Source organism: Lathyrus oleraceus, chromosome 4 (genome assembly GCF_024323335.1).
Source record: "Lathyrus oleraceus cultivar Zhongwan6 chromosome 4, CAAS_Psat_ZW6_1.0, whole genome shotgun sequence".
In the NCBI taxonomy this organism is placed as follows: domain Eukaryota; kingdom Viridiplantae; phylum Streptophyta; class Magnoliopsida; order Fabales; family Fabaceae; genus Lathyrus; species Lathyrus oleraceus.
In genome coordinates, this window is record NC_066582.1 from 104,261,223 (window position 1) to 104,274,269 (window position 13,047).

The 13,047-nt window shown below is 34.7% G+C and overlaps 1 protein-coding gene and 1 non-coding gene across 2 annotated transcripts; both read right to left on the reverse strand.

Annotated features, from left to right (window-relative positions):
- Positions 1–5,771: 5,771 nt before the first annotated feature.
- On the reverse strand, positions 5,772–12,247 carry LOC127073729 (probable serine/threonine-protein phosphatase 2A regulatory subunit B'' subunit TON2). The gene is made up of 12 exons (XM_051014923.1): positions 11,868–12,247; positions 11,552–11,643; positions 10,937–10,999; positions 10,745–10,843; positions 9,962–10,120; positions 9,705–9,776; positions 9,171–9,306; positions 8,358–8,422; positions 8,063–8,138; positions 7,315–7,416; positions 6,902–7,094; positions 5,772–6,249 (listed from the first exon to the last, which is right to left on the reverse strand). The coding sequence occupies exons 1-12, from the start codon at positions 12,001–12,003 to the stop codon at positions 6,012–6,014; spliced, it is 1,431 nt and encodes a 476-aa protein (XP_050870880.1). The 5' UTR covers positions 12,004–12,247; the 3' UTR covers positions 5,772–6,011.
- Positions 6,668–6,785, reverse strand: LOC127077621 (small nucleolar RNA snoR104). The gene has a single exon (XR_007787411.1). It is a non-coding gene; the product is annotated as a small nucleolar RNA snoR104 (small nucleolar RNA).
- Positions 12,248–13,047: the final 800 nt, after the last annotated feature.

The window sequence follows — 13,047 nt, forward strand, 5'->3', positions numbered from 1 at the left end:
AATTTATCATGTATTCATTTTTAAATTATGTGTTAAACATGATAATTTATCATATAAGTTACGTCTTATTAAAAACTTTAAAGTGTCTTTCAATACAAAAATATATAATGGTTTAAAACAACCTTTGAGAAATTTTAAAGATAAAAAATATGTTACACAATATTAAGAAATCACACGTTATCAATTTTCAATAAGAGAATAAGAGATGTAAGGTAAAAATTGTTTGAATTTAAAATAAGCTAATTATTAGAAGTAATTCATATTTATTAGTTGTACTATTTTCTTAGTCCCTAAGTTTGTTAGAGGGTATTTTAGTATTTTATCCTATTCTAATAACCCTAGTTTTAGCTTATAAATAGGGTGACAATCATTGTAACTTTTATCATGTTTTGTAGCCGTCATTCTCTTAATAGAATATTTCTGTTCATCATTTATTCTACCTTGCACCAACAATTGGTATCAGAGCTCCGGTTCAGATTCATTGGGAAACACGGGAAACACGAGTGAACGTGAGGTCTTGTGTGTTTGATTTTGATTTTGATTCTTAGATTCATGTTGAATCTTGAACAAAATCTGATCAGAATTTTAATTATGTGGGTTGGGAAACACTGTGAGAAATCTGAGTGTACTGTGCAAGGTAGAGAGATGAACGGAAACGGCAACATGAACACCAAACTTCCAGTATTTGACGGTAAAAACTGGAATCGTTGGATGATCCAAATGCGTGTACTGTTCGGTGCTCAAGATGTTCTAGATCTTGTCACTGATGGTTATGTTCCGGTAGCAGCAGATGCGACGGATGAACAGAAAAACGCACAGAAGGAAGTAAGGAAGAAGGATCAGAAAGCATTGTTCTTCATTCATCAATGTGTTGATGTAAATGTGTTTGAAAAGATTGCAGATTCAACGACAGCAAAGGTTGCGTGGGACACACTGGTTAGATGTTATGGTGGTGACGCATCAGTGAAGAAGGTGAAGCTTCAGTCCTTGAGAAAGCAATATGAGAATCTCAACATGAAGAATAATGAGAAAGTTTCTAAATACATCTCCAGAGTGATCCTGATCACTAATGAGATGAAAGCGTGTGGAGAAACTCTTTCTGAAGAAACAATCATGGAGAAGGTATTGAGATCCCTTACCTCTCAATTTGATTACATTGTGGTAGCAATAGAACATTCCAAAGATCTGAGCACCATGAGAATTGAAGAGCTGCAGAGCAGTGTAGAAGCGCAAGAGTTGCGTTTGACTGAAAGAACTTCTGAAAGGGAAGTAGAGCAGCAGGCTCTGAAAGCAACTTCTGATATGAGGTATCAGAAGCAGTCAGAAGCCAGGAGAAGATCTGATGGTGGTCAGAAGTCAGAAAGCTCAACCTCTGATAGACAAAAGAATGCTCATAAGGGAAAAGAGAAGTATGACAAGAAGAAGATCCAATGTTACTGTTGTAAGAAGTTTGGTCACTTTGCTAGAGACTGTTGGTCAAACAAGGAGAAAAAATCAGAAGAAGCAAATATAGCCAGAAGTTCTGATGACGAATCTGTGTTATTGATGGCCTCTGAATCTGATGATATGGATCTGATAGACTGGTGGTATATGGACACTGGTTGTTCAAATCATCTTACTGGAAACAAGAAATGGTTGGTTGACTTTGACTCTGAAAAGAGGACAAAGATCATATGTGCTGATGACAAATATCTTAATGCAGAAGGTATGGGAAATGTCAGAGTGATTCTGAACAATGGAAAAACAGTATTGATTCAGAACGTGTGGTATGTACCTGGCATCAGAAGCAATCTGATGAGTGTGGGACAATTAATTGAGAAAGGTTTTTCAGTTACCATGAAGGACAATCTTCTGAAGTTGTATGACTGCAACCAGAAGTTGATTATGGAGTCAGAACAGGGAAGGAATAGAACATTCAAGCTGAATGTCAGAACTGCAGACTCAGAATGTCTTAGTGCAACAAGTGCTGAGAAGGAGAGTGAGTTGTGGCACAGAAGATTTGGTCATTTGAATTTCAGAAGCTTAAAACATCTGAATTCAAAGAAGTTGGTACATGGAATTCCTGCAATTAAGAAGCCTGAAAAGTCATGCAAAGTTTGCATGGAAAGAAAACAACCACGATTGCCATTTGCGTCAGAAACTGCTCCAAGAGCAAAACATGCCTTGGGAGTTGTACATTATGATGTGTGTGGTCCATTTCCAGTAGCATCGATTGGAGGGAATAAATACTTTGTGTTATTTGTTGATGAATTCACAAGAATGACATGGGTATCCCTTATTAAGTTTAAACACGAGATGTTTGATGAATTCAAGAAGTTCAGAATGAAGGCTGAGAATCAGAGTGGTCAGAAGTTGAAGATTCTTAGAACTGACGGTGGAGGTGAGTATAACTCCAAAGAGTTCCAGAAGTTCTGTGAGGAGAATGGAATTGAGCATGGGGTTACTGCTCCTTATACCCCTCAACACAATGGTCTTGCTGAAAGAAGAAACCGCACTTTGCTTGATATGGTGAGAAGCATGCTAAAGGAGAAGAAGCTTCCTCAGAAGCTCTGGGAGAAGCTGTTGCCACTGCAACGTATGTACTCAACCGATGTCCTACGAAGAAGTTGAAGGAAATAGTTCCAATACAGAAGTGGACTGAAGATAAGCAAAGTGTTAGTCATCTGAAGGTGTTTGGTTCTGTTTGTTATAAACATGTTCCAGAAGCCAGAAGACAGAAGCTGGATGATAGAAGCAAAGTGATGATTCTGATAGGGTACCACAGTACAGGTGCATACAAGCTCTATTATCCAGAAACCAACAAAATTGAATTCAGCAGAGATGTGATTGTGAAGGAATCAGAATTTTGGAATTGGGATAAGTCTCAATCTGATTCTGATGTTAGAACTTATGAAGAAAGGTCAGAGTTAAGAATTTCTGAAGTTGGAGTAAACTCTGACGTTGATTCTGATTCTGATAGTGATTCTGACTCTGGAGAAAACTCAGAAAATAAAGGTGACTTTGATGATCCAGACTCTGATGACCCAAATTCTGATGGTAATCCAGATTCTGGTGGCAATTCAGACTCTGGAAATATGTCAGCCCCTGAAGATGGTCAAAGCTCTGGAGGAAGTCAACCATCTGAAGCTAGAAACTCTGAAGCTCAAGACTCTGAACAAGTTCAGAGACCACAAAGAATCAGAAACATCCCCAGAAGATATGCAGAATATGACATGCTGCAAGACACTGAAGTAGACTCTGAAGGAGAAGTTATTTAGTGTGCCATGTTAGTAGACTCTGAACCCATAAGTACAGAAGAGGCTCTTAAGCAGAAGCTCTGGCTGAAGGCCATGAAAGAAGAACTTGATGCTATAGAGAGAAACAAGACTTGGAAGCTGACAGAACTTCCAAAAGACAAGAAAGCCATCAGCGTCAGATGGGTTTTCAAGCAGAAGTTAAAGCCAGATGGTTCAATTGGCAAACACAAAGCAAGGTTGGTAGCCAGAGGATTTCTACAGAAACCTGGGATGGATTACTCTGAAGTTTTTGCACCTGTAGCAAGACACGAAACAATCAGAATGGTGATTGCAATAGCTGCTAACAGGAATTGGCATCTGATGCATTTAGATGTAAAATCTGCATTTCTGAACGGTCCATTAGAAGAAGAAGTTTACGTGTCACAATCTCCTGGATTTGTGAAAAAGAATCAGGAATGGATGGTGTACAGATTATACAAAGCTCTATATGGATTGAAACAAGCGCCCAGAACTTGGAATCAGAAGATTGATTCATTTTTCAAGAAGCAAGGCTTTCAGAAATGTGAGATGGAGTACGGTGTCTATGTTCAGCATATTTCTGAAGGAAATATGACTCTGGTATGTTTATATGTTGATGATATACTGCTGACTGGAAGTTCTGAACAGGAGATAGCCAAGTTCAAGAAAGTTCTGATGAATGAATTCGAAATGACTGATTTAGGCAAAATGACATACTTTCTAGGGATGGAGTTCAGATACTTTGAGAAAGGTATTATTTTGCATCAGCTCAAGTATGAATTAGAACTTCTGAAGAGATTTAATCTGAAGAGTTGTAAGATTGCTGCCACACCTTCTGATACAAATCAGAAACTGGATTATGACTCTGATGGAAAGGATGTGAACGCTACAACCTTCAAACAGTTGGTTGGTTCTCTGAGGTATTTGTGCAATACCAGACCTGATATTTGCTATTCAGTTGGGATGGTTAGTAGGTTCATGAGTAAACCTAAGTGGTCCCATTACCAAGCTGCTGTCAGGATTCTGAGGTATATCAAGGGAACTCTGAAGTATGGAGTATTATTTCCTTCTGGAAGAAAGGATGAGTCAGAACTTCTGAGTTATTCAGATTCTGATTGGTGTGGAGACAGAGTTGACAGAAGAAGTACGTCTGGGTACTTATTCAAATTTCTGGGAGGTCCCATTTCTTGGTGTTCCAAGAAGCAACCTGTTGTGGCGTTGTCAACTTGTGAAGCTGAATACATTGCAGGAGCTGTTACTGCATGCCAAGTTGTGTGGATTCTGAATTTATTGCAGGATCTGAAGATTAAAGTAAACAAACCTCTGAAGCTGATGATTGACAACAAGTCTGCAATCAATCTTGCCAGAAACCCAGTGTTGCATGGGAGAAGCAAGCACATTGAGACCAAGTATCATTTTCTGAGACATCAAGTTCAGAGGGGAGTGTTAGAAGTTGTACACTGCAACACTCAGAAACAGTTGGCAGATGTTCTGACGAAAGCTATCAAGACTGATCAATTTCTCAAATTAAGGGATGGAATTGGTGTTACAAGTTTTGGTGGAATATGAATTAAGGGATGATATTAGAAGTAATTCATATTTATTAGTTGTACTATTTTCTTAGCCCCTAAGTTTGTTAGAGGGTATTTTAGTATTTTATCCTATTCTAATAACCCTAGTTTTAGCTTATAAATAGGGTGGCAATCATTGTAACTTTTATCATGTTTTGTAGCCGTCATTCTCTTAATAGAATATTTCCGTTCATCATTTATTCTACCTTGCACCAACACTAATTAATTATGTGAATGAGTAATATATACGACAAAAATTATAATTAAACCTTATAAAATTGTTTTTAAAATATGTTTTTTTATAAAATTATGTAACTTTGGTTATCTTTAATTTTTTATAAAATTATTTTATTCAAAATTAAGTGTCACTTTTAATTTTCAATACAATATTAATTTTTATCTTTTAAATATATCCTTTAATTAATACTCAGCATACATCAATCACAAATAAGAATAATCTTATAAAATTATTATTCTCTTTCAATTATCACACTTTTTTAATGACATTTATTTTAGAATAGAGTAATAAATATTTATGATATCAAATATCAAATTTAATCTTTTTATTAAAATTAAAAGTCTAAAATAACTTCTACCATTTTTTACAAAGTTTTTATAAAAATCATTTTAGAAATGCAAAAAAAAAAAAATTAGATGCCAACATAGTTGAAATGCTTCGGGATCAGAATAGAAACAAAAGTTTCTCTCACAAACTTAAATCAATGCTCGAATTTTAATTTCCAAAGAGTTCAATTTTTCACAAAAATTTAGATTAAGATTGAAGCATTCATAAAGTTCAAATAGAATTTTGTCAACATCAATAAAATGCCGTAAAAAGTAATTATGACAACTAAATCAAATTTAGATATGTTTCTGACTATGATATATTTTACAATCTTCTCGTCCATTAATATTCAACGTTAATAGACAAACTGAGAAAATATGGTACACCATACAAACCAATATTATTAGTTTATATTCAATAATAACAAAAACATTTTGGTACAATAAGAAGTACAAGTTTTCACTAGATACACTACTTTATGGTGTTTTTACAGTTAATATTTAGATGAACACAACTAATTCCACATCTAATGAGGGTTACAACATCATGTGAGAATCCTAGGTTGAAATGCATTAAATTTAAGACAGCAGATGCTCTCTGTTTGCGTGAACCGGATCAGAGTTATTCTTCTTCTGGTTCTTCTTCTTCCTGTAGAAGATTTTCTCTGTTGTCATGAGCCCAGAAACCACGCACATCTATGAGCATGCTTGCTACAGTTCCTCCCTGTTTGCAGCCTAATAGATCAGCCAATGTTATCTTCAGAGGATCTCCTGGCTTAACCATATCCCAGATTTCATCTCGTACATCCTCAATGCAAAGTTCATAGTTGCCACCTTCAATCCATTTATGGTGGACGTCTCTGTTTGTTTATTTGTAACAATAAAACCTTACGTGAGAACTGAGAAGTAAAAGTAGTAATATTAAATTATATAACCACATTATCAGTTAAGGGATGTGGAAAATTCCCAGCATCCCACACCAGAGACGGACCCGTTCGACCTAACCCAAGGTCCAACCTACAACTATGGTAGGCTACTATCCTTCCATCGAAAGTTGATGGCGCAGAAATTTGAATGATGTGTCACCAGCACAAGGGCCGTGCGATCCAAGTTATCACGAATCATCTAAGCAACAGGCGGAGCCTGCGTCGACCTTTATCTAATAAATAGATCCCTTTCAAAAGTCGGGGTTTGTTGCACGTATTAGCTCTAGAATTACTACGATAGTTGATTTAATGAGTCATTGGAAGTTTCAGTCTCCCATCTTTTAATTTAATTAATTGTCACTGTTTATTTGAGACTTGCAGGACATGCTCAAGCACTACAAGCAGGAAACAGCAGTTTTTTTCTATAGGAAGATTGTATCAGGCAACATCTCGACATATGGATGCTCCCCTTCTATTCTTCCATGAGTCGTAGTAAAATATTCAATAATTGTCTAGAAAGCAAAGACTAATGCAATAATTCAGGTAAATACGAAAATAGATGAGTACCAACAGCATGACAGTCTACCTGAAAAGAGAGTGAATATCCGCTGTAGTAAGGTAACCCCTCCCTTGAAGATCAAGGCAACGAAACAAGTATGTCAAGCCTTCTGGAGTGTCTTTGTTTTCTAAAGCCAGAACAAAGTCCAAGAAACTATCAAAATCCATCTCCCGGACATTTCCACCACCACTCTTTCCACGGCGAATATGTTCATCGTACACTACAGGAAGAGCATTTATTTATTTAAATCTTTGATTTTGGAAAGACAACGCGTGTTGCTACCCTAGCTTGAAATATGTTTGCAATCCAGCAGTGGAAAATAATAGCACATACAAAACGAAAGAACGACAGACAACAGCATTTACCATGGCGGCCTATTACTAGCAATTACTCAACAAAAATTTACCCCAGAATTGAAGAATGGTAGTAATAGTTTCTACCTCTCTCAATAAAAATCTCAGTCAGGGTCCCATCTGCATATTCTCGCAGCTCTTGCTTGCTCAATGATCCATTTGAATCTTTATCAAGAGCAAGAAACATGTCTGCAGAAAAATGGACACATAGATACAACATCAGAATTCAAATCATCATGAAATTTAACAAAGTAAATTGGTAGAGACATGATCAGTAAATACAGAAAGATAAGGAGAACCCATAGTATCACAGCAACTACTCAAATCAGTGTGATAATTGCAATGGTGTGAAGTGTAAACAGATTTACAATAATTTGATTGAAAAAATAAACAAGTGTGACATGGACATTCGAGGCCCTAAACACTCCAAGTCATTCTCCTAACATCTTTTTTGCCTTTCTATTCTACCAACTATCCGCTTATATTTGGGTGATTATAGCGCTGACATGTGATCTATGGATGATAATGATATGTTCCAATAATAACTACAGATTCCCTACGGAATTTTAACTACCAATTAGCCACAGGTTCACTACACTGTACTTAACTATAAATTAGTTGCAGATTCACTATGGGAATTAGCTACGATTAATGTCCAATTATCTGGCAGTTGAATACACCTAATCATGGCCAATTAGCCATCTTGCTCTTTGTTAAGTGACAAAATATGTTTAGTAACATTTAAATAAGAATAAATCCCTCAGATTGGTATTATTACTACACTCAAGCTGGAGGTAAATAAATCATGAAATCTCAACCAATGTAAGATACCCACCACATATACGTTGGGCAGAAGTCAAAGAGAACCAGTTTTCGGCTTGTTCTGTGTCTGTTACTTCTTCTTCACTTTCCTGAAACACATAACACCATACTCAACATAGTGCTTCAAAGTAAAGCTTAGGAGATAGAACAATATATAGTCCATGGTTATGATTAAAACAAACCAAAGCAATTGTGAAATATGAGCAACAGGAGGACCTAGACAAGAGGAACCAACCAACAAGAGAGGGAGAGCTATATACTGTGCTGCTTGGTTTAAAAGATTACATAAAAGTTTTTATATAACCTACCTGGTGAAGCTCCATTAATTCCTGAAGACAATTGCTAAGCAGCACCTTCTTGATGCAAGCTTTTCCTGTAAAGTAAAAAGAATAATTATGTAGACTTTGATAGTACTAGATGGATAAATATATGCTAGTTTAACTGAAATTATTTGGGGCAAAAATGTACACAAGCACGGCAAACATATAAAATATGCATAGTTAATCTATAAGTCTATAACTTGGTCATTATTCTCTCAAGCTAGCGATATGATTAAATATCATTAACAGCCCTTCCTTCCTACTCAGTCAGCCTCGAGCCAACAAAGTAAATTTTCATTTCCACCTCTTAAAATAAAAGAGGTGTATTCATATGTTCTACCCTGCGCTCAAAGCCTAGTCAGTTGTAAATCATTTGCAACGCAATATATAATCGAGTAAACATAAAAGGAAATAATCAGTGTAGAAAACTAATGTTCATACCCTTTAGATGCAAGTCCTTCACAACTCTAAGTTGTAACTAAACAAACTAATTTGTAATATGCAAGTTTACACTGCTTATGTCAATTAAAATTAAAAATTGTCCAAAGAAAGATGGATATGTAATTAGGAACAAACAGAGTAGCATCACCAACATCAGTAATATAAGATTCAATAACAATAAACAAGCATATCTTATGGTGATCAACTTTATTCAAAAGCTTCAAGTTGGATCATATTAAATTTCAATTCAATTATATTTAATTAAAGAAAATATATTTTGTAGCAATAAAAAATTCCAAGTAAAAGATAACACAACTATAAAATGGCACTTAGCATTTAAAAGATATCAGTCATGCAAACCTCGTCTATGAGGATCACAAAAGAAAAAGAACTTGTGTGTAGCAATACGACAGTACATTGGAACAAAGCCTGCGGCCATTTCACGACGTAACTGTGCCAAATTGGGTATAAGACCTCGTATATAGGCTTCCATTTCCTTCAAAGCACAGCAAATAACCACTCCAAATGTTAGATTTCTCAAAAGATTAAGGACCTAAAAAGAAATTAACTCGCTATATGCACAGGAAATATAAGCATGCCAACAGAATAAGTCAGATTATCATAAATCAAAATTGGTATAAGATAATTGAGAATAAAGGTTAAATAAATATTATATAATAAGGAGTGGAACACAAGATACCAATCCAAATAGATAGTTGGCCGGAGGAAATATTGCTATGAATGGAAATACGTGTTTACAAGAGCAACTATTTTTCTAAAAAAATATGTGCATAACAAAAAGTAAGTAATTTAAATAAATGAGATTTCTAACAAATAGTTCAATTCAATTTGATTTCTAACAATTAAAAGCCTAATAGATATAAGAATCCATACATGTGGCTGGAGGAAACCATCAGAATCCTCATCAAGCTCACTCATATCAATTCTTGCCTGTGTAAGTGAAACCTGTACAACCATAATCATTAGATACCTTCATAAATAATGGCTACACTCATCAAGCTCAAGGTACAAATAAACAAGGAGAAAATAAATTTGAATGAAGAAATAAAACAGAGCCACATATATAGTAAAGTATCGATGAGAATTAAACAAAGACACCACTAAAATAGTACAGGTTGGAAATGACCTACCGTACGCATCACATAAAGGTAAAATGGTAGAATGGCAATTCTCCCCTGCTCATCTTTTTCGAACTTCATGAAGTTAGAAGGACTAAAGAATCGTCGGCATTTAGGACCTATTTGTTCTGTACATACAGAAGCAATGTGGCAAAAGTCTTCATAATTCATCTGTAAAAAACAAATTAAAGTATATAAGGACTGCGTTAAGAATAGACTTCGGGTGCAAAGGCAAAGAAGCCAAGTAGCAATCCAATAAAATAAATTATACGTCACAAACAAAATTGCAGTAAATTTTTAGATGAGCAAGGTAGAAATCTTAGCAAAGTTCTGTTTTTAATAAGAAGAATATAAACTTATTCTCCCATTTAACAGGAAATATTTTATCTTGATAGACAAAATAAGCATTCATGAAGAAGGAATATGTTGACATCATTGCTCAGAAACAAATTCCGTCAGCGAAAATTCATATTGGAATATACGCCAAAATTCAGTTAAAGTATAAATAGAGCATAAGTCAATTATGTCTTGTGAAATAGAATGAGCCTTAGATCTTTAATGGTATGGTATCCAAGGATTTGATACCGATTAAAGAATTAAAATCTAGAAGCATGGATTGGGTATAATTATTGAGGATGTCTTCAAAGACAAAATAAGCATTCAGGAAGAAGGAATATGTTGACATCATTGCAATGAAACAAATATTGCCTCGGCGAAAATTTATGTTGGAATATATGCCAAAATTAACGAAATTTGGAAATAAGAAGAAGCAGGCACATGGTGATAGTGACAGACCTTTTCTGCACCAGTAGCATCATCGATCACACAATTTTCTCTTAAGCACACCCACATTGCATCCAAATCATCAGCATTCAGAAGAAGATCTGATTGTTTCTGTTAAATGAACTAGGAATGTCACCGATTGAGAAAAATTATCCACTTTCTAAGCAGATATGACCAACAAAGAGGTAAGCCAGAAAATAATACCTTCAGAAAACGATACTTCGCCAATCTCTGGACTCTATGACTGATTGATCCCTCTTCAGGTTTCTAGAAGAAGATGAGACGTTCCAATATTAGATTTGCATATAGATAAGTCTTAAATAATAAACGCCAGAGAAACACAATCCTAAACTTCAAACATATATTAACTATCCTATATAGTAAGTAACAAATGACAAAGTGAACTTGTATAAAGAGATACATATAACTTGTAAGGGTCTGCTAAAGATATCTGGTGAAACAATATATCAACTCAGGCTCAGACTCGGCAATAAATTTGCAAATCTGTGTTGTTACAAGCATATTCACACAGTAAGAAGAAATACAAAAAGGCATCATAAAGGTTTACATACTTACAAAAAATTATACTAAACCATTTATATAGATCACAGTCTTATGAATACTTCATATCATCAAGAGTTAACCATCACAAATTCTAATGAAGAAACCTATCATAAGAAATAACAAAATTGCATGTCAATGGACAAAAGGCTAGGTAAGTATGGTATTAGTAAACTAATAATCGAACCCATTTAGATACTTAGATAAGTGTGCATAATAATATTAAAATCAGAATGAACAAGTAAAGTTTCGACATACCTTCTTGTAGAAACTGGGAATTGTACCAGCTTCGGCGCTTTTCTTCTGCTTTTCTTTAAAAATGTCAAGCAAAATTCTTTTTGTTTCAAGCTCTACAAAATGAAGTCAAACAAACTAATAAATAATCATTGAGATAGCATAATATCGATAAATTTTCCTAGTATTACAAATACAATTGAAGCAATTCAACCTTACACTAGCAGACATGAAGTAATCAAATATAATGATAATGTATGTTATTAATAAAATGAGAAGAACGTGAACAATGGTAATTGATATCGAAAACTCAAAGACATGAAGGGAATACGATACGAACCCATTAGAGCTTCGGATCCGAGACCCGCACCAGATCCTATGAAGCGGCGGAGGTTGCGGACCCACAACATGGAGGATGCAGGGGGGATTTTCCTCTGGCTCTGAGGAGCGTCGTGAGTTTCGCCGTCGCTGTACATGGCCGGTGAAGTGAAATTGTAAAGCAAACCCTAACCCTAACCGAAAACCCGTAAACGATTTTTGGAATCTCAATTTTGTTTGAAAGCTTTGATGAAATGTGTGATCGGATCTGATCAACCGCTGGGGCTAATAAGCAACCGGTGAAATCTTTTCCACTGTCCTATCTTCTTTCTACTCGAACGATTTGCACCAACCTAAACAAACATGTCCTAATCAACTTATTATGTTTTTCATCTTAATTTTTAGTTAATTGAAAAGAAAAACTAAACTACATTTTAAAAGACGTCTAACTCACATATTTTACTTTTAAAATTTTATAAAATTCTTATTAATTCCTCTTTGTTAGGGTCATTAAAAAATAGGGATCTTATCAATTTTAAGTGAAAAAAATATGAAAATGTTTTTAAATTTAAAATAGAAATATTATTTTTCTAAATGGTGTAAATCAAGAGGACTAAAAATGTAATTTGGTCCCAAAAAAATATTAATAATATCTCAGTGTTTTATGATATAAGAATTTGAAAACTGAGTCACCCCTTAATTAAATCGATGACAATTTCGAATATGTGTCTTTAGAATTGTCAAGCGGGAAAACAAATAAAACAACATTCTTTATTCTTCTTCTTCGTGATCAAAGAAATTATTCTATCAAAACTTTTAAAATATCTTAATACATTTTCAATCAACTTTTGGATTCTAAAATGACATTTTTGTATTTTACAACATTGAAAGTGGTGTAATGTAATTCGGATTCAAGTGGTTCATTGGAGTTTATATTTGCTTTCGAATTTATGTTCAGTTTTCATTTCAGATGCATTTAGTTTGCATTAGAACTTAGGATAGTATATAAACCCAAGTCAATTATATTTGTAATAGAATTTCTGATTTTGGGAACTTGAGATTTGAAAGTTAGTTATAGAATTATGTTTCTCTCTCTTCTCAATTTTGTCAATTCTACTTCATCTTCTTCAATTCTCGTGCATCAATGGAGGTTCATTGTTGAACTCCAACAATTGGTATCTAGAGCTCCCGTTCTGATTCAC